We start from the raw sequence: 22,284 nt of genomic DNA on the forward strand, positions 1-22,284 counted from the left end.
AATCCACTTTACCCTTTTGTATGGTCACTTAAAAAATATATATATTAACAAAGACAAGCCAACCAACCTATTTGGCAAGCAACCTTTACTGTGACCTCCCCCAAGCTACGCTTGGTATTTTTTCAGCACATACATCACCGGGACAAATATTTGTGTCCACCCACAAGCAGATAAACGGTTCTGGAAAACACAGGCATTGATAAAAACAGATGATGAGTTTGTGTTAAAGATATAAAAAATAAAAATGGAAGCTCGATCTTTTTGAGGGCTTAAGACTGTTTTTCAGGCTTTGGCTCCAGCTTTGTTGAGAACTGGAGAAAATATGCAAAACAGAAACCTAAGAGTTGCACATAATCACTACTCCAGCACAGGATGATTTATATCAGAGTGGAGATAAAGCTCCACTAACTAGCAGTGCTATTGTGGTTGCAGTCTGTAGAGATAAGGATGGGACTGAGGTACAAAAGAGTCCCTAACGTGTTTTTTATACACCCAGACTGAATGCATCTCCCAGTCTGCATTAACACTCAGTCCTACATTTCTCCTGCACTGGTGAAGAAGAGGAGAAGCTTTAGAGCTGCAGATCTGCTGTGCTCCTGCTCTTGCATGCATCCTTTTCAGGATTAACCCAGAGCTGGACTGCAGTGCCCACAGTGCCCACAGGCCTTCCTCCAAACCTTCTGCTCCTTCGTTCAAAAAGAAATCCAGGACCTCAGAGGCCCATCAAAGCAGCACTAAGGCGTCTCTAGAAGTATCTGTTGTGGGTTATTTCAATGCCTTCCTGTTTTGAACATCTCATTTCTCCTACACCTCATGCTCCCACACCAGCTCCCGCATGCTATTCCTTTTCAAGACACTATTTCACAGCAGACGAGGATTCTGTGCTGCACACACCTGCAGCCAGCAGGTCCATCATTCATCCAAGATGAAATTCCATGGGCTGCACTGATTTGTGCTTGGGCAGAAGCAGTTCAGGATATCACGAAGCACACAATTAAACCTCAAAAATACACGCTTTGTAACCACAGAAAGGGGCCTGAAGTCATTGCCTTCATCATCCCATACTGTTCTTTACCCAATGACAGCAAATGCAAACGCTACCAGGAGCACAGCTGTCAGTCCCTCAACCTGTCCTACTTCTGGCTTCCGTGCTCACCTCAAATTGCATTCACAAAACAGCCTTCATCTCCAGCAACCTCCTTGGCTATCCTTAACATCTCACTTGAACAATTTGCCCTTGGCCCCTTTCCCCAAGCAAAAAAATCAGCTCATTTGTCCTTACCATGCTCTCCTACCAGTTGCTGCAGCTTCCCATAAGAATCCGTGCCCAAAGTTACAGGGCTATTAACTACAGCCACAGGTGAATTGCCATTCTTCTTTCCTTTGGGAACTGGGACAGAACTGGCTTTGCTAGTTGGTGAAGGCAGGATGGTAGGATAATTCATGTTGCCACGGTTGGAGAGTCCAGCAGCAAGTTTAATGTTTGCAGGAGCATTGGAAGACTTACAGTTCACTTGTGGTCCTTCAACGTGACAATCCGCGTGGTAAATGCTATGCACAGACTCCGAATCTGGAGGAGGCGCGGGGCTCTGCAAGTTGGGTGATGGAGAAGGGAGCATCAGCTGGCTGCCAGGCTTCATCACCTTGAGTTCCAGGTCACAGATCTCCGGGCTGGCGTGGGGCGCCCGCAGGTTCCCATTGCCCAGGTGGTAGTGGTGGTGGTGATGGTGGTGGTGGTGGATGAGGTGGTGAATGGAGGTGATGCGCTTTTTGCCTCGGCGGCTCTGCCCGTTTGTGGTGTTGTTTGGGTTAACTTTTTTCCTGCGCTTGCTCTGCCAGTTATTGTACAGGCGTACTGTCCGCCGTTTCACCTTCCTGAAGATATGGCAGATGTACTTCAGCAGCTCCTCGTAGCAGCTACCTGGCTCTGAGAAGCTGGCAATTGTGCTGTCATTGGAGAGATAACGGGCCCGCTGCTCCTGCATCAGCTGGTTCTCCCGCTGCTTTGTTTCTGAGAACTGTGTGGCGATGACCACCAGGCACAGGTTGATCATGAAGAAGGAGCCCACCTGGAGAAAACAAAAGGAATTAGCAGGGACTTTACAAAGCAACTCATGCTGTCCAGGCTGGAAGTGTTGTTCTTAGAAATCCTGTGATTTCCAAATGTGCCAAATCTCAGGGTCTGCTCACCAAATGTTATGTCAACACAAGCTTAAGCTGCTAAATTTGTTCCTAAACCGTGTTAAATTATTTTGGCAGTGGCAAAGAAAGCTGTTAACAATAGCCTTCACCACTTCCCTCCTCTCAGCAGTGATGACATTTGCCACTAATGCAGGGTGCATGAAATATAACGTAATCAGTCACTACAGCAAAACAGATCTCTAGGAAGAACCCAGCCAATCTGCAAGAAAAGATGGTCTGAAGTCCAATTCGTGCTCTGCTGAGACTGTCTCTTCCTCTATCACTTCACACCCTGTGTAGGGCATCCTCCTTTCAAGGAGGACTATCAGGGCTCACATGCTGTAATACTGTACTCATGTACCTTTCTGACACAGAGAAACTCATCTCCAGGAGATCTGGTGCTCCTAGAAAGGTCTGATATACTGTCTTGTTGAACTGATGAATTCTTAGGTGATAGCAAGTTTTGAAGATGAAGTTCCAAGAATGAGAATGTGAAGTGACCCAGGACTACATCCTTCCCCTCAGCTGGTGAATCCACAAACCAGTTTTTCACCACTTGAGTTCATAAATCAGCCAAAACAAAATGTCAAATATTCCCCTCAGAGAATCATTCCCCTTAGATATTAAAGGGACTGACGTCAAGAAAGTGACAGTGCTTACATGGCCAAACCTCTGTGCTAGGCTTGGTAGGGAATGTATGGATTTAATCTGGGACATTGTTTGGTAAAAATCACAGGGAAGCCAATGGAAGTGCTATTCTCCAGTTTGTAATACCAGCCTTCAGAAGCAACAAGGGTGCCCACCCCAACAGCCCCGTGACCTGGGGGTTAGTCAGATGGCTTTTCTGCAAGGATCCATATGTGGACAAGAACCCAAAAGAGTGGAATGTAAATCTCCATTATGCACAGCCCATTGCTAAAGGCTCAAACATCACCAGCTTCAGAATGCTATATCCATTACTGGGAGTCTCTCACACTGCTCTGATCCATGCACTGTGTGAGCTGTGGAGGTTTGATCTCCAAAGGCCTTAAGACCCACAGAAACAAGGACAGAGCTCTACGTAACTAACATCCAGTCACAAAATACTTGGAAATGCCCCTACCCCATGTCCTACTTAACACCCACATGAAACTTGTCCCTTGCACTCCTCCTGACTTAAATGTTTCTTTTCCACAGATGTAGACCCCTGGGGAAGGTTGTGCCCTTTATAAAACAGAAAAAGAAACTTGCCAATGTGGGGTAGCAGCTTCTGAGAGCAACCTCCAGCTCCTTCAATGAATAACAGTTTGTTTCTAGAAATGACAGCACTGCAAGACCCCCAAAAAGTTGTAATGCTATTATTACCCTGGTTCAAAAGACTCATGTGAAAGTTCAGCAGCTCTTTTGAGTGCTCTTCATTGATATAAGCTGCCCTCTGGCACGCTGAGGAATCTAAAGGAGGAAAAGCTGTGTCTTCTCTACTTTTTGTTCTGATTAGCAGTTGCTTGGCCAAGGCACAACCGTTAGGACACACCAAGGTGACAAGTCCAAGACTGGAAAACTATGAGGGAGGGAAGACCATATGGCTTGACAAGCTGTGACTATGCATCACATGTGACACTAAAAAGGACAGAGCCTATTGTAGCCAATAACCTGTCCCTACAGCACTAATCACAGCCTGCATCATTAGACTTCAGAGTGGGAGGAAGTTCTCCCATCCCAAATCCCAGCTGGCTCTCCTCTGTGAAAAGGGAACACCTTTACCCCACAAGGACAAGGAACAGGAGCATTTCACAGTTCATACTTACTATTATAAGCAATATAAAATATATAAAATTGTAAAAAGAATGTGCATCCATCACATAATACATGATGTCAACCCATCCTTCCAGGGTTATAACCTACAGGAAGACAGAGAAAGACAGTGTGAGAATGAGAGTTAACCAGTCAGTAAACATCAGACTTATACTACTTGTCCTTAGCATCTCAGACCTGCTGCACTTCTATTCCCAGTTGGCTTAGGATAAACCAAAGGACAGTCTCAAGGTTTCTACACAAATTTGGCACAATAAAAATGATAAAACAATACAAGAAAACATCTGAAACACTGGTTCAAAGCCAGCATAAATAAATCCCAAGGAAGTCTCTCTGTACAGAGATCTGGGCCTCTATCTCAGCTCCAGGTTGTGTAATGCTACATGTAAAACTCCTAAGGCTTCAAAAAGCCAAATTTGCTTCTGCAGAGCTGGTCTCTATGTGATACCTACTGGCTCACCACTACACCTGCATGGCCAGCATTGTAGTGGCAAAGCATCTGAATGGAAAAGAGTTACTTTAATTAAATGGAGAACTGAGTTCATACTTGTTTTCTCAATCTTCCTTCTCTAAAGGAGAAGCTGAGGATTTAATTAACACCACACAGACTGTGTGCAGAGCAAAGCGAGTGCTGCCATGTAATTTACACTTTTTATTTAGATAAAACATACCAAACTTCTAGTGCCGTCTCACTAGCGGTGCTAGAGCTGAAATTCCGGCACAACTTCCAACAAAATCAAAGCTCCTTCTGAATCCACGCCCCCGATTCCTTTCACCTTGAAGTCAATGCAGTGACTACTTACCAAAAACTTTTCAAACCCAGTTCCTCTGTTGAAGCACACATACCTACTGTGCAGCAGGGTGAGAATGAACCATCCCCAGTGCTCAAACCCCTCTGCATCCAGACCCATGCAAACACCAATAAAGGTCATCTGCCAAGGAGCAGGTACAAATTGTCTTTGCAGCCATTATACTCCATCAGCACTGCTAAAGACTTGGAGCAATTGGATCTGATGACATGCTGGCTGCACTTAAACAAACTGCACCCACCTCTCCTGGTCCCCATTACACGTGTTAGATAAAAATCACATCCTTATACAGGTATAAGAGCGCAATGCTGAGCTCTGGTGCCATGGATTTAACAAAAAAAAACCCCAACAACCTATACCCTTGGCCAACATGAATCTCAGAGACTGATCTCTGATAGGAAGCATTCAGCAACAGACACACGTTGTGTGGGGATGCAAGGGCTGCTACTCGCCCTGACTCTGAGAATAGGCTAAACTGTCTGAGCAGACACTGGCAGTAATCACTCAGTTCAGTGGTGTGAAACAGACAGACAATCAAACTCAAACTGCCCTTTCCTATCTTTCATTTAACACAGCTGAAATAGAGAGTAGAGTCCTTTCCAGCCCCATCCCTTGCATGCATGGCAGCAAAGCATCTCCGCTCAGTGCACATGTAAGCTGATGAAGAAAATGGAAGGATCTCATTGGGACACAAGGGCAAGTCAAATCACTGCCAGCTATACAAGAAACTCCTTTGTACTGTTTGAAGTCCACTCCTTCCATCCCCCTTTCTCCTCAGCTACAGGGGCATTTCAGCACAGCTGCCATAGCAGGTGCTCTGACCATTTACACTCAGGGATGAAAAACGAGCTCAGGGACTCCAAACATATCAGATGCACCTCTGAATTCACATTTGGCTGGCCACTCTCAAATCAAATGTATTAAGCAGATAAAACACAGCCCTCTCTACAAAAGGAGTTACCTGAGGGCTGCCATTGGGCTTCTGCAGGCACTGCCAGCTCCCGCCTGGGAAAAGCAGCCTAGAGAAGCGTGAGAGCCAACCCAACGTTTATCAAAGTATTTTTCTTGCATGCTAGACAGCAGTTGCAGCAAGAATCAATCAACGTGCCACATTTCTCCTCTGGAGGGCTCATCCAGCTTTCAGAATATTTAAGATGTAATTAGAATTTGCATTATTTACTACTCACTTGTAAACCAAGTGGGACACGGGAGGAATAAACAGACCGCTGGGCTTTTGTTCTCCTGTTTGACATCTTTGTGGATTCATTCTCGGACTCATCACCCAGTATAAATGCAGCAGTACCTAGGGGAGGATTCCCGAGCTGCCGAGGATTACAGAGTACTAGCAATTGTGTAAGAGAGCGTGCTTACAGACATCTGCCTTCTTTTTTTAATCAAATAGCTCTGGAGAAATGCAGGACAACACACATGCGTGGCCACCTGTCTGGACTGAAACAGTCTCTATGACTTTTATAGCCCGATACTTGCCATGCTGAGGACTTCTTTCATGCTGTCCTTTAAAGGGATCCCAATGATTTTACATGTGCGTTTCTATCTGCTCCACAATCTCACTGCATGCACCCAGCAGGGCCTTGGTGTAAATGGGAACCTGGCCATTTGAATCAGCCAACAGCTGGTCTATCCACCACAAACTAAATTCCTTAACTATTTCTGGAACCAAGACAGAGGCATTTGCACTGGTGCAAGGTTCACTGCTGCGGCACAGACTTTGATCCTACACATTTATTCTCAGACCAGAAGAATCCAAAGGGAAAGCTAAAAACTCCTTTTATTCTCTCAAGAATTCCAAGAACACTGATACATTTTTTTTCAGTACTATGTGGACTACTGTCCATCCCTCAGGGCCTCCTGAAAGCAATACCACCTACTTTGTTAAGAAGAAATGACCTCTTCCACTCTACAGTTTCCAATCTATTAATCCACTTGATGGCAGCTCCAGCATTTGGCCCTCCAAGCTCTTTATAGATGTTTTCCAAGGACCTGGAGCACCTTTCCCATGCTTTCCAAACTCAGCGATCCATTCTCAGTAATGAAATTATGTCTAAGCCATGGCTGCTCGCAGACAGACATATAACACAGCCCCTCCAAATGCACCAGCTCAAAACGTCCAGTAAATGCAACATGTAATCATTTATCAACGGAGAAAAGATGGCAAGAACCACGCTTTCTAATTCTGCCCTGATGAAAAAGACGCGCAAGATACGTGGCACTCTAAAATCATCAGCTATAGGGAAACAACCAAAAGATTCAATTAAGATGACTGGCAAGGTTGCACTCGGGAGAGCTGCCAACTGCATTTGCATGCAGCAGACCTGGAGGGAAAGGAGACATTGCCCCCTTTGCACAGGGTAAGGATTTTGGCCTCCAAAAGACTGAGGCTCTGGCCAGAGAATAGAGCCATCACCAAACCTCTGGCAGATCCTGTGTGATGCTCAGTGCAGTCCTTGCCTGCTCACTCAGTCCTGCAGCCCTTACACAGCACAGGCAGGGGTAGGATATGTTATTTTTCTCCCATTTATACCTTTGAGGTCAAGTACTAAAGCCCTGAATCTTGCATCTGAGCCTCTCTTCCATCAGTGCGAGGATTTAACTGAAAGCTCACTGAGGTGAATGGAAAGACGGATTTTGACTTCATCAATCTTCAGCTCCTCCATGCAATTTCCACACTGGCATTCCCCCATCACCACATTCAGATGGGTAGGAGGAGAGAGGACAGTTGGATTTTATTTTTAAGCCTCCTGCTCCATGATTCTGCTTCTCTCCGTTTGCTCATACCACAATAATCTCATCAGCTCTCACAAAGATGCTCATCTGATTTATAGCAGCATAACCGGGGACAGAATCTAGTCAAGCTAATCAGAATCAATGTGATACTCCAGAGTGAAAATCACATGGGAGATGCAGATTAAAGACACTGGCAATTAACTCAGACCTCCTCATTGTTCCCTGGGAGACAGAAAGTTTACATTGGGTTTTTTTTTTCTTGGGGTCACATGAAAGGTCTCTGCAGAACAATTTCTTTTATTATCCCAAGGAGTTTTCACCATAAAAATCCCCGTCCTTGTGCTCTGCCAACATTTTTTGCAAGTTCTTGGCTGTAATCCATCCAAGAGCAGGTTATTTTTTCCTTCAGTGTCGGTTAAGAAAAAGGGGGAAAAAAAATAATACAGAAGTAATTATCCAGGGAAGGGAAAAACTGCACCAAAACATCAGAATTCCACTCTAAGCTCTTCCAATTGGCAAAGCCAAACACCGAACTCTTTTTGGTATATTAAGAAGCACTGATGGCTACTGCTGGATGGACTGCTGCAGACAAACCAACAACGAGGTGCCACCAATCAACTGAAAGAAGTTAGGAAGACTGGCGTGATTCTAAGAACCGAAGGTACAGCATACAGAACCAAAGGTACCCCAGAGGCTGCACCTTTCTTATGGTAGGATTTCACTTCTGTGATCTCCCAAACCAGCTTCATGTGCAGAAATGGCCCCCTTAAGCACAGCAACCAAAATCAGTACATCACACTTTGATCAACCCCCATAAAACACGCCCCGGGTTGACTTCAGAATTGCAGGTGCTTGTTCAGCTCAGCATCTGACTGGAGCAGAAGGTGAGAGATAGAGAAACCCAAGTGTTTCCAAGCGATTGGAAGTGTTCATCTTCATTCATATAAACAATTTGCATTTAGCCTTTTTTTTTTTTTTTTTGGCCTAAACAAGGTCCTTTGGGGACAAGATGGTCATTATCTGCAGCAAAATCAATTATGCTGAACTGAACAGCAACTGAGTGCTGTCATGATTATTCCATTTTGTTGGTTTTGTTTCTTTACTTTTATCTCATTTCCCTGGCCGGGCAGCAATACTTTTTTTTCTACAAACCTCATCAAGACAAGATACAACAACATAAACTCTGAAAGCTATTAATTACTGTGATGCTCTCAGTAAGTTTTATACGGCCTCCAGCATTCATCTCAGAAAGCCTCTTATCTGTATGCTTTGTCCTCTCTGGAGCATCAATTTGGCTAGCAAGCACTGGCCAGTGAATAATGGAGTATTCCTCTTCTGGATGCATGCTTGGCAGCCAATCAAATCGCTATTTTTGAAGTCAATTTCATAATTTTAATTATTTCCCCATGACACACATTGTTAAGTAACCTGTGTAATCAGAAAAACAGGTTTTATTGTATTCTGAGTAATGTCCTTTGAACAGATGCTTCTCCCTTCACTTTGAGGACTTGCTCACTTAGCAAAGTTTAAGCGGTTCCTGCATGAACTGGGGGTGTTGCAAAGCATGCATCTGCTCTGAAAAGCTGCAAAACAGAAAGCAAAGTGAAACAGTGCAACCTTGCATTCATCTTGGATTAGTGACAACCTCTCAAGTTTGTTCCATGGAAAGTGATCCATGGTCAACACTACCAAATCACAGTGGATCCCAAAAAGCAGAGCACTGCCAGCATGAAATGAAGTTGGGCAGGTCATGTTATGTGTGGCTCTGAACATCATGAAACTGAACTTAAGAGCTTAAAGTGGCATCAAACCTCAGCAATTTCTGCTGCACAATAAAGGTTTGTTGCCGTCTCCCCATTTAGTGATAAATAATGCAAGATCTTCATCTGACAGCAAAAACATCCCTGATTTCAGATGACTGCTGCTTATAACAAATCACATCTCAGTCCATATTCATGAGGTTTGATTTACTGGGATAATTATCCTGTCTTCATTGTTTGTGTAAAGTATCTTATGCACAGGGAATGTACTTAACTGCTTAACTTCAGCAATAACGAGTCCATTATCATATAGAGTCATAAATCAGAGATTCATAGCAAAGCTGAAAGATGAAGCACCTGCAACAAAAAGGGAACCTACGCCAGCCTGAGAGCCTTGCTGAAAGCTGGGTGTGCACAACAGAGCTCCTCCAGACACCACTGGGACCTGCAGCAATTTGGGGTACTAAGCCCAGTACAGCAAGGATTTTTGTTATCACTAATATTACTCCAGAAAGCCACACCTTGCTGCAGAAGCCCCCTATTTCTACCTTGAATACCAAAATCTTGAATATCAATTTTTGAGATAGGATGAAAATCTTCCAAAGCTACAGAGCACACAGCAGGTTTCTGTCCAGCCCTGGGTCCTTCTAATACCTCCCCTGTGTTGGTGGGCCTGGTCCTGAAATCAGGATGACTCTGGCTTATGCTACATGGGACAATTCCTCCAAGCCTCTAAATTAAAGGTTTTTCAAAGGCATCTAGTCCTTCCTCTTGGAAGCACATTCTGAGATGCCTTAAAAGGGCTGGATATTTTTAGATTGGGTATTCAGCATAAAAGTTCTTCAAATGCAGCACATGACGTTTGGTGTGCTGGCCAAATGAAGAAACAACAACAACAAAACACCAACAAAACTCAAACCCTATTATTTAGATGATGGCCAAAACTTCTCACCCAACTCAGCACAGATAAGCACAGCTAACACACATCTCCAGTTAAATGACACAGGTCTGGTTTAAAGAATGAAATGCCTGACCGAGAAAAGTCCCTTTTGAGCCAAAAAACATTATCAATTCAACAAACTCTTAAAACAAGGGCACCCAAAGTGACAGCTGCTTCTGAAAAGCGTGGCCCACAAGGACTACGTGTTGCATGCATACACAGAATCGCAGCTTGAAGCCTCAGGCTATTTCCATTTCCTTCTGTTTGATAAAATAGCCTTAAAATCATAGCATGGTTTGGGTGGGCAGGGACCCACATCTGGCAGATCACAGCACGGAACAGTATTTTACAGAGAAATGGGAAAAACGGACCTTCTCCTTTCCAAACCTGGAATCTCAACCCATGATGTGAATCTCCTCAGCTGACCCATCTGCAGGACAGTGAGCAAGGTACGTATCGTGATGGCAGCAGTCAGTAGCACAGAGACAAAGCATCAGCACACGGAACAGTGAATCAATCCATGATTAGATTGAGATAGCTCGCACAAGTTCCCAGGAGCTTTTCTTTTCTGATGTACAGGAGCATAGAAAAGGGAGCTTCACATGCAAACGAAAGGCCTGTGTCAGCAGGTGGCCAGCAGCAGGTGGCTGTCACTGCGGGCTGTCACACTGCTCAGGCAGCCTGCCGTTGTCTCCAGAGTACAGCATCCATAGGAGGACAAATGAAGGAGGAAGTGGGTACCATATCCCCAACTTCCCATCCCAAACTTTTCTTTTTGAGCAGGTCACCACACCTGAAGGGCTGTGACACACTCCCAGCTTCAACAAATCAGGTGCGACGAGCTCTCCACCTAAGCACGCTATCAAGATAACTCCTCAACCTCTTGCTGCTGCTGACAGTTCCTTTAATGCTGCTCTATTTCCAGACATCTTTAAGAAGGTGATTCAGCTTTTCCTTTCTTGGGCATTCTCATCATGTCGTGCGCCTGCTGGGCTGTCTTCAGCTCTCATGAGCACGACCAGGTTTTTCTTTCCTCCTTCTGACAGCAGTAAGGGAGATGCTGAATGCAAAGCAGTATCCTGTGAGAATTCCCTTGCAAGGGCCTTCTGATGATGGGCCAGAGATGTGTTACCTGCAGGACTTGATTAACTTGTTAACGGAGATGTCTTCTTACAGCAAAGCCTCGTAGAAGCAATATACACTCAGAAACCAGAAAGAGAGTCACGAATCCGAGCTGCATCCAGACAGTAATTTCAAGAGCATCTTCTAAGGAAACCTCGTTGGAAAATGCAGATATTTCTGGAATGCACCGTATTAAGAGGAAGCCATGGAAAAGGAAAACCAGCCCTCACCAGTAGTGTCCTGACCCCTCAAGTTGCCAAATATTCTCCTGTGTTGGACAAACATTTCCTTAAAACTTGCTCTCAGAATTCAGTCATTTGCACCTACGTCCTTGAAGGAGGTACAGAGGAGGTTTGTTCCCTTGATCTCCCCTTGCTTCTACCACTGCAGGTTACTGCTCCTTCAGCTTTGCCTCCCAATGTAAAGTGCTATTATAGCCTAAATCATCTTTATTTTTCCCAAACTGTGCATCTCAGCAACCATCCAATGCCCTCGTATTGCATATATAATGAGGCTTCTACAATCAGACCTGGCTGCTCCAGGCTGATGGCTATGAACATGGCAGCATTTTGGTTCTTCCAATGAGGCTGTCACTAATTCAAATTGAATTGGACTTTGGTTAGGTGAGTAATTCATCATTTGCAGTGTGACAATACCTATAATTACTGCTCTTATTGTTATGGCTGAAATTCATATGCAGTAAAGGGATCTTAATATCATGCCAAACCCCACAGTTAATTTAGGTTCTATCTCCTTTCATTTATTCTCTAATAAGCTAATTAGTTCATATAATTTGCCATTGAACATGCCTTTGTAACAAATATATACATGAATTAGCCTATTACACAACAAATGAGGGGAATCAAAACATGAATCACTTTCAGGATTACATAAGGAATTATCATCCTTGCAAACACCCATGGAAGCAGTTACTGTCCTTATTACTTTCGGATTTTGTCTGCGCTGGGTTGGCTCTCCTGTTTGATGCTTCTCACTCTTCTGCTTAGGTCAGCAACGTCTTTCACTGTCTGTTGTGCCCTACCATGGGTCCCATCTGTATGCCAGGTTATCTGCAAGTTTAGGATCACTACCACAAAGCTAAATATCTTTCAACTTCAAGCTTCTCAAATCCAAACTCTGACAGATGAGAAAGCTCAGCCATGATGCCAGCTTCCTGCACTGGCATCTCATCCACAAGGAGCAGAGCAATGCAGATTCCCCTGTCAAGGTCTGCTTTTGATTTTGTTTGTTTGCAGACCTCACAGCATCAGATTGCCCTTGAAAACTCATGGGCACAACTTGCAGTCACCGTACTCAGAAGGTTCCTTCCCTATTTCACCTGTGGGGCTCATTTCACCAATCTGTCTTCTGACAGCTCTTAAACCGTACTAGATTTCAAACTCATTTGGGATAAATCATGAGGGATGTTTTATCCAGCTGAGTCTTAAGACTGCCATTATGCAAACGGGAGGCTCGCCAGCCCTTGAGGTTCAGTCCTCTGTCATAACCCTTGCAAAGTACCACGTATTCATTATTCCCCAGAAGGGCTCAGGACAATTGGATCCGTCTCATTCAGAGCACAGCACAGTGCTTTCTGCCTGGTAATTCAATACCAACTCGCAGGGAAGCTCCCAGGCTACGAAAGCCATCAGTTCTGCTTTCTGCACTCCTTCCTTTGAGGCCTCATCTAACTGCTGACCTGGTGCTACCCAGCCTCAATATTAAAAGTAACGAGAGCACGACTCAACAGCTTTATTTGTTAAATGTTCTCTGCTTATAGCAATTGTTTCGATTCAGCACCCAACCTCTTGCAGTAATGGTTTACTCTTTCCACACCCAAGCTAAGCAACCACATTACTCCCAGCAGCTGCTTCTTTACTTAAGAGTTACGTTGTTCTCATCTCCTATTCTGAAAACTCAGAGAGATAAAGATATAAGAGTGTTTGTCTGGAAACACTCTTTAGCATTTGGGTGACCTAAGTGGCATTAAATTCATCCATAAACCTGCTGGCATGGGCTAAAGTGATCTATAGGTGCAAAATCCAACCTTGCCAGACCCTTTGCAAAGGTACCAGCTGAAATCTTGGCTTTGAGCCCCTGACACCAGCAACAGTGCAATTTGAGGTGTGCTGCTGCGAGAGCAAACAAGATGCTCAGAGCAAGCAAACGCCTCCTCGCAGCCCTCAGATAAAATGACAAGTTATTATGTTCATATTATAATATGAAACCAGAAGGAAATTCAGCAGTGGAATTTAGAGAGGTGAACGAGCAATTACTTGTCATTAAGAAAACTGAAAGGAGATTGTCTCTCTTTCAGGAATAGACGTCACTTGCTCTTCAGGAAGACCAAATAAAATAGGACATGTAGCAGAAAGCACAAAGAAATCGGCATCAAAAACAAACTGCAAAATAAAGGCTGAAAACCACGCACAGCTCGCTTCAAATCCACCAGCCCTAAGAGACCACAGCCTTGGGACTGTGCAGATGAGCTCTGCAGTGTTCCAGGGCTACAGATGCACTGGAAACGCTTTGGTTACTGGAGTATGCCTTATCATTTGCCACCCATGAATTGCTCCCCAGCCTGAGAGCCAGCAGCACTGTGGTCTCCAGTGCAGAGCTGTACAAGAGTGGATCAAGTCAGACTCCAGCCCCACATGAGTAGACATCTCTTCCCACATATTCTACCCAGAACAGTCTGGGTTATTTCCTCCTCCCCATAGCATACCATGCTAACCAGTATGACCTTGTGACTCTTGATTCAGGCCCAAACGTTGCCATCATGCTAGCTGCTACATTTCAGACCAATATTAAATCTTGCTTAAGGACGTAGACATTTTTCTCCATTTCCTGATACTGCAGCAATAAATAAGGACCCCAGCTCCCAAAGAGATTTCCTTCTTAGGATTTAACCAGGTCTAATCTGCAGTGCCACAACTTGCTGGATTTTTGTCTGCCCAAAGCATTTCCCCTCTCATCCAGAACACTGAAAAGTGGCCATTCCCTCAAATCTCTCCAAGTGCTCTCTTGGAGCACTGGTGCACAGTGTCTAATTCATTTACTCTACATGTCTTTATGTGCAGCTTCATGCAGGTGGCAAGCAAATTCCTTTCTCTACTGAGGCATTGATCAAAATCCTCCCAAGCAAAGGATGAAAAAACAAAGAAACGGGAAACCTTTAGAGAATCATACCTGAAATATAGCTATCCAGGCATAGCCAATATTATCAAAATTGATAGCTCCATTGTGTGGGTTTACATCCCCTGCCATGCATACGTTGTAATACTGGTTCCAGTTTATGCAGGCATTCTTGCTGCTGAAGTCAGGGTTGTATAAATTTGGGGTGTAGGAGTCCATGCTCAAGGTGCACTCCACCTTGTACTCCTTCCTGGTTGGGATGTTGGAGCATTTCTGCATGCCGTTCTCACGATGGGATGAGCAGATGAATGGATTCTCCTCTGCTTCGTCTGTGCGGTAGTACGGATGCAGGAAGGTAAGGTTATACGTCCTGGAGGGGAAGAAGGAAAGATGGATGAGAACAGGTTGTCAGAGAGGTGGCAATGCCCCATCCCTGCATACACACACGGTCAGACTGGTTGGGGCTCTGAGAACTGATGGAGCTGTGGGTGTCCCTGCTCAGTGCAGGGAGTGGGATCAGATGGCCTTTAGAGGTCTTTTCCAGCTCAAACCATTCTGCGAAAGGCTACACAACAACAAGAACTCTTCCTGCAGCTCCACACAACAGCTGCCATCACACAGCCACCCCCCCAGTATCATCTCTCTCTGTGCAGTGTCCCCTCCACAGCTGCACCCCTGGAGTCAGGAGCACCAGTGCCCACCACGCAGTGCAAACCCAGCACCTGCTTCTCAGCACATAGAGCAACCACAGAGAAGCAAGAATGATAAATACTTCCAAAAACATCATTTATGCTGCCTCTTTCCATGGCCAAAAGTAAGACCCTGAGTCTGGACCGTATCTCATCAGTAGGAGGACAAGGTCCCGGTGACTACATCCCTCTGAAGTGCCTCCCTTCTGCCTGCAAATCCCAAAGCCCAGCAACTCAATGCCAATTCCTCCCATTTCCATCTCATCAGACAGGGGACAGCAAGTCACAGCTGAGACGTCAGCCCTGACCATTGCCTGTAAAGCTGTTTGCTTACAGCGTCCTATAAGGCTCCAGTGATCTTTCAGTTAAATATCACCCTGAGTTTTCTGAGTGAGCAAATGAGGCAAGACTGCTGACAGCTGAAACAAAGTGGTAAAGAGAGAGGAAAAAAGCAGCTCAGGTGCTTCCTAAAAGCCAGGGCTGGTAACTTTCTGTTTCCAGATAAGGGTTTTAACAGAGCTCTTCTGATGCTCAGATCATGCTTCAGATGACCCGAAGGCAAAGCTACTTTCCAAGAAATTTCCCCCTCAGCACGTCTCCAGGATGAGTGAGCTGAACTTTAATAAGGAGAGAGGCAGCTATGGGCATCCTTCTGTTCTTACAGAAGGAAAAAGCCCACGTTAACAGGAACTGGGTGCTGATTTAATTGGCCTGGATAAATTTATAAAGCTCTGTTAGAGAGAAGACAAGCAAGTGCTCTAATTGCAGCACGGCAGGGATGTGCCTTTTCCAAGCAGTGTTCTGAGTCCAGGCCTCTCCATAGCAATGGATGAACATTTGTGGGGCACATCAGCACTCACTGCTCAAAGCAAGAAGGTGCCAAGACCTCCAGTAGCAGATCTGCTGTGCTTAGAGTGGTGGGAATCTAAGATGCAAGGATCAAGCTGGAGATAAGGGAAAAGGCAACACAGATCACAAGACCAAGCGAAATGTGGGTTGCAGACAAGCAGGTAATTCTTCAATACAGGACAGCTGTATATTTTTCTTTCAGTTTGTTCTGAATGTTCCCAACTATTGAATACGTGCAGCTCTAATAATTAACGAGCAAGTGATATTTTGTATGATGGCCTGAAATTGCTCCCCATGACCCCTGAGTAAAGCAGGAGTCACTCAGCAACTGCTCTATAGGAGAAAGCAATTGCTACAGGGCAGAGCCAATGGGAAATGAGCCCTGAACAACTTTCCTGAACAACTTTTTCTTCTGCCAATGAATAACCTGAGATGGGTGCTGAGATTCATCCAGCTGCAAGAGGAGCACAGCAGCGGAATTGGGTATTGTTGGCCGTGCATAACAACTCATTCAGCAGCTATTTGCCTCCCATCACACAACACTCCCATTTCCCCCCAGACACAACTGTAAAATCTGCCTCCCTGTAGCTTAGATTCAAGAGACAAGGAAGAAACACATGAAAAAATGTTTTTCCTTCAGCTTTCTCTTTCCTCGCCCACGGAATGGTTTCACTCGGAGGAAATTTCCATATAAAACAAGCAGAAGATAAAGGTAAGCACTGCACCAGCACCTTGTTTGCTGCAAGATCAGACGCTACAAGCAGAGGAGTTTGTCACACAAAGGGGGTTATGGTGGAAGTTTGCAAAGAATTAAAAGGCACCGAGACACAGGGATGTGTCTGGAGTTGCTACAGGCTGTGGGCAAAGACAGCAGAGGAACTTGAGTGAAGAAACAGAGGGAGCAGAAGAGACAAGCAGCAATTTATCCTGCCTTGCCAGCAGCAGGGAGCTCTGTGTTGGCCTTAGTGGGTACAGAGGGGCTGCATTCAGATGCAGAAAACAGGAACTGGCAAAGCTGCTCCCTGAGTCCCTAAGGAAACGACAGATGCTAAGATGTCTCACATAGTACCTTCCCATCGAAGCACCTCCAGTTTGAGTTCCACAGCCCTCCACAATTCTCATCAAATCCTGATGAGATGAATTACATAAACTCAAAGCTTTGGCTCTGGTTGGGCAGCTCTCAGTGCCCAAACCTGCTGCTTGCAGCACAGAGAGCCACAGGCAAGTCTCACAGCCCTTAACCTGCACACCTGAAGCTATGCACTGAACTGAGATCCCTGCAGCAAGGCTGAGTGATCCCAAAAACATCTTTTGCTCTTTCTTGTTTTGCTTAAAGCAATGCCCTTTGATCTGGATGTGCTGCTCCAGATGACGCTCCTCCAAACTAGAACTGATCACAAAGGAAAATTTCCTCCGGAGCCAGGAGGAGCTGTGAAACTCTACAAAAACTTATTTCCTTCCCCACACCCTGGAAGCAACACCAGCAGCAGGAGTTCCCCGATCGCAAAAGGCAGTTGGCAGCAGGTGGGAGGGAAGGCTCAGCATGCTGCAGCTCACAGGCCAGTGTAATTAGGATTCTACCCAGAGCAAAGCTGGACTTGCAAAGGGAGAGGGACCATCTGGAGGGATGATTGGGTAATTAGCAGCTATGGCTGCACAAGCTCCTTTCCCGGGAGCAGTTTCATGTTCAAATGCAGACACGCATACGCCTGTGCCAAGAACACTGCCCATGGAAGAAGTGCTCAGACAGAAGGGCTGATGCGTCAGTGTGATGCTCTGCTCCAATCTCACAGCCGAGCCCCTGGGAGCTGCCTCTCCCACTGTGGCACAATGACACACAGCATTCAGCCACACGAACTGCCTTTCACACCATGGCACAGTGACACATGGCATCCAGCGCTGCACGCAGCTGATTGCCCTCCCAGCTGTAGGAGGGACACTTATGCATTGACCTGGATGAATCATCTTCATTTCAGCCCCCAGAGGTGATCTCCACCCTCCCAGTAGAGGCAGGGCAGGGATACAGCTAGTAATGTGCCAGCCAGTTCTGCAGGAGCCCATGCACCCAGTTCTATTGAAGGGGAGAACACAGCCAGGCTGGAGAGCCATAGGACCAAACCCCATCCCATTCCTTGCCTCTCTGTTCAGTACACATTGCAACTTGAAAGGCTCTCGATGAACCAGTCAGATCTCAGAGGCTGCATGTTGCCTCTGAGTCACAGTTTAGGAAGCCCTGTGCTGAAGGAGAAAAGGCTGCTCGCAGACACGCTGCCTCGGGCTGTGATCTAATAAGCTGTGGAGAGACGCAAGGGAGAAAGGCAAAGAACGACACTTTGGTGGCTGTGGGAGGAAAATAAAAGCAGGAAAATAAAGCACAGCTTGATTGCAAAGAGTGGATGAAGTTTGGTGCGGTTCTGCCGCTAACTGGTTTTATCCTCTCTCCCTTGCTCATTTTTGCAACGTCCCCCCAGCCCCTCCAAAAAATAAAATGATAATTTACAAACTAAGAGTCCTACCCTCATCAGGCCAGATTCAATCGCAGCAGGGCCAGTTCCTGCCCAGCCCTTTTCAAACCCTTCTCCTTTCTTTGTCTACTTGGGCACACGACATCATGAGCATCAACACGGCTGGGAGGGTCCCACAGTGGCGCAGAGAGAACAGTGGGAAGGGATACCCCAACCAGCAGCCAACATTACCAGTTTAAGACCTTCTTCCAGTTCCCCTGTTTGAAGGTCGTACTGGCAAAACCAAAAAGGGGAAAGACAGGAAGAGAGCAGGAATGAGAAGCAAAGAGTGAGAATCCCCAACATCCACAGTATAAATGAATGTGCCCTGTCAAGACCACCTACCTCCACGTGCACAAAAGGTCAATCGGGCTGCCCTGTTTCTTGCCAACAGGCACAGTTCAAAGAACTTATTAATGGTAATGAATCCACTAATCGCGAGACTCTTGAGCTCCGGGGAAAAGTCATGAGAAACTAAGCCCCAGAATGGATCTTGTTATCACATTAGAAAGGATTAACGCCCCTTTCTAGGCCAGCTGCCCAGCGTGCATCTTTCTCTGAGCTTACAGCAGCTTTGCTGTATTGCCCTGGGTATGTTTATGTGTAGGAAGGATAGAATTGAGCAGGAAAGTCCATCCTTTCCCACACCAAGGGAGGCTGAAGAGCTCTGCCCCATCTGCCCCGGACTCAGTCCTTCCATGGCATCATCCTTAAGTGCTGGAGCATGGTGTGAGCACAATCCTGCTTCAGCTTCCTGAGGAATGGAGGAGGAAAGAGAAAAGGCAAGAAGCACCAAACAGGCTCATGTCCCTCTGAGGGAAGGCTGCCTTCTGGAAGAAACCCTGCTGCCAACCCATCTCTGCAACATGGAGAGATGCCGGGAGGAGCAATTAAGCAACCCTCAGAAGTACCTTTCAAACTGCCAGCTGCCTGCCTGAGCTGTGTGTTCCTTTGCACAGTTTTACAAAAGCCAAGGAGCCAAAGGCAGTACAATACCAAGCGGATACAGAGTTAATTAAGACCGAAGCGCTCACATTAGAACTGTCCTGCAGCATTAGATAAATACGAAACACTTCACAGCTCTCTCCCCTCTCCTGCTTCCAACCTGCTGAGCCCTCTGAAAGGCTCCACGAGGAAGAAAAACACTCCTCTGCATAACAACATAACACACGAGTGAGGAGCAGCAACAACACACTGGGGGTGACCCAGATCCTTTATTGACCATGGCAGCATCTCCTGCTGGCAGCAGGGAACCAAAGGGGCTGTGTGGGGACAGCAGATCTGAGATCTAACAGATAAACTGCTGGTCAGGCTTGCTCTTCAGAGAAGGCTCTCAGACCAGGCCAGCCTAAAAGCTGGGTGAAATTTCCCTTTCATTTCCCACTGCTGGCAAACTCCTACACTCAGAGCCCATCTTAGTACTGCCATTCCTGCTGCTGCATGATGCTAAGTGAAACTGCCCAGTCACTGAGCAATCCAGGAGCTGAAGGGGCTCTGAAGCACAGAAGCCCCTAAGGCACCAGAACTGATGTCCAGCTACGGCAAGGGAGTCACAGCCTCACTCATCCATTGAAAATACCATGGGGAGCCCTGCCCATAACTCAGGGCCAGCCCTTCAAAGCACTGGAAGGAAACCTGAACCAGGAGCATCACCTGCTCAGCACAGGGCACCATCCACCCATCCAACCCTGCGTTGCCCATGGTTTGCTGGAGTGCTGGTGAAAATTATTTCAGGCTGAGAACAACAACAGTGGGATTTAGTAGGACTTGGCAGATGAGACTAGATGACCAGCTTCTCATTCCTACTTCCCTGCAGAACTCCACTCTGTTTACTTCTATCCAAAACCAGAGCTTAACTTTAATCCCACAGCCCCTGCCTGAAGGTTTGGATGTTGTTTTGTTCTCATTGGCAGCTTTCCCTGGGAGGGGATGGATGGTCAAGGCTCTCAGCAGTGATGCCAAGCACAGCAGCTCGGCACAGGGATAGAGCAAGTGATGGATTCTCTCCAGTCCAACCCTGGGCTTGCATGTCCATGCTGCTTTGCAGGCAGACAGCATCCTACTGCTGGTCAGTGGGAAATGCTTATTTGAGGCCAGAGCTGTGAGTTTTGGGCCATGTGTGCGACATCTTTCCCTGTGACACTACTCCTTATTCACTCCATGCCTTCAAACCTACACAACTTACTGTTGGGGTGATGAAGGCCACTGTAGGGCTGGATCAGTGCACTCACATTATCTCAGTGCCTGGAAATGTGGATTTCCTGCCAGTTTCCTGTGGTCTAAAGCTTACCCAGCAGAAGAGACTCAGATGGCAGCTCCAGCCATCACAGCAAATCTATGTTTTCTCTGAAGCTCCTGATGGGCTGTGAAGGAGGAAGGAGAACATCTCATAGTGCTCCTGCCTCATCAAACAGCTCCCAGGACTGATCACAAGGAACCTGACTGCTGCAGCGTGGTTGGGACCCTGATAAGCAGATCCTGTGATGCCTTTGATGCTGCTAATAGCCTTTATGTGACAGCCCACTTCCTAGCTGCTTAATATCTCTACTCAGCAAACAATCATCTCATGATTAGTTTTAAAAGCTCCACTTTGCAGGAAATAACACAGTATTTTAGACACCTGGTCCAGGGTCTTTGGAGGACCCTCCCCATCCAGCTACAGCTCTTTGCCACCATTCTGCTCAGTGTGAGGTAGGAACAGGACCCAGGGTAAATCCAAGGGATGATACCTGCTCATTTCCAAGACAATACATTGTGGGCAGCAGATGATGACAGACATAATTAGAGGCCATATCTCCCCTTGAAGAGCTGGAGCTGCCCCAGTTAGTTACCTTCAGGCATTTCCTCACCTCTGAACCGCTGGTATCTTCAGCAACCTTTAAGAGGAGACTTTCTGCAAGGATTTGTTCTGCACACCTTGTTCTCTGCAGGGACGCTGTCAACTCACATGCAGTCCTGATTTTGTTTGTGATGATAAGACAAGCAACGGTAGGGCTGCCCTATGACAGGGAACAAGCCAACAGCCACAGGCCACCCAACGCCAGCTCAAAGTGTAACAAGTGATGGAGCAGGGCCAGACCCATCCAGGCAGCTGGACTGGAAGAGAGCTAGAGACAGGTACACCTAAAGCCCTGCTGAGAGCTTAAGTGAAGGGCCACAGGCAGGGTGGGGGGACCCAGGTAAAAGTCATCTGGGCAATTAAGGTCTATTAGCACCTGCAGCACCTGGCAGGGAAGCTGTTCCATGCAACCTGCTGAGCTTGGAAGAACTTAAACTAAAGTTTGCATCAGCAGGTGACTGGATGTGCTACACATTCCTTATCCCTGTTTCAGGCTGAGTGGTATAAATATCTTCTAATGCCTTCAGCATCATGAGACATATCTTACTGGTCCTACAGAGACATACAGGGTGTTTCAGCAGCATCTCGATTCCACTGTATGTTCTAGCATGCACACTCCTGATTAACCTTGTGCTGAAATCTGTGCCATGATGGGTGACCTCCCAGACCCAAAAAAAACAAGAAAAAACAAGAAAGCCACTGCAAGTCCTCAGAAAGCTGCCAACAAGAAGAACCTCACTGGACTTGGGAGTCCTGCAGCCAGCAACCTACAGTGTCCAAGTGCTGGGAGGGAAACAGGACTCAGAGGATGTGCCGGAGGAACCACTTCTGAGCACCTCAACCACCACCACCAGCACCACGGGCTCCTCCATCATGGAAGAAGGAGAAAGGAAGAACAGGAGGAGACCTCTGCTGTA

General features: G+C 46.3%; 1 protein-coding gene across 1 annotated transcript in view; it reads right to left on the reverse strand.

Moving 5' to 3' along the window:
- CACNA1H (calcium voltage-gated channel subunit alpha1 H) overlaps nucleotides 1-22,284 on the reverse strand; it is a 191,087-nt gene that overhangs the window by 73,604 nt on the left and 95,199 nt on the right. The window contains exons 7-9 of the mRNA XM_015876890.2: nucleotides 14,541-14,856; nucleotides 3,969-4,061; nucleotides 1,283-2,069 (exon numbers count right to left, since the gene is read on the reverse strand). Coding sequence (XP_015732376.1) covers nucleotides 1,283-2,069; nucleotides 3,969-4,061; nucleotides 14,541-14,856 — 1,196 coding nt within the window. The remainder of the gene's footprint in view (nucleotides 1-1,282; nucleotides 2,070-3,968; nucleotides 4,062-14,540; nucleotides 14,857-22,284) is intronic.

Source organism: Coturnix japonica, chromosome 14 (genome assembly GCF_001577835.2).
Source record: "Coturnix japonica isolate 7356 chromosome 14, Coturnix japonica 2.1, whole genome shotgun sequence".
NCBI lineage: Eukaryota > Metazoa > Chordata > Aves > Galliformes > Phasianidae > Coturnix > Coturnix japonica.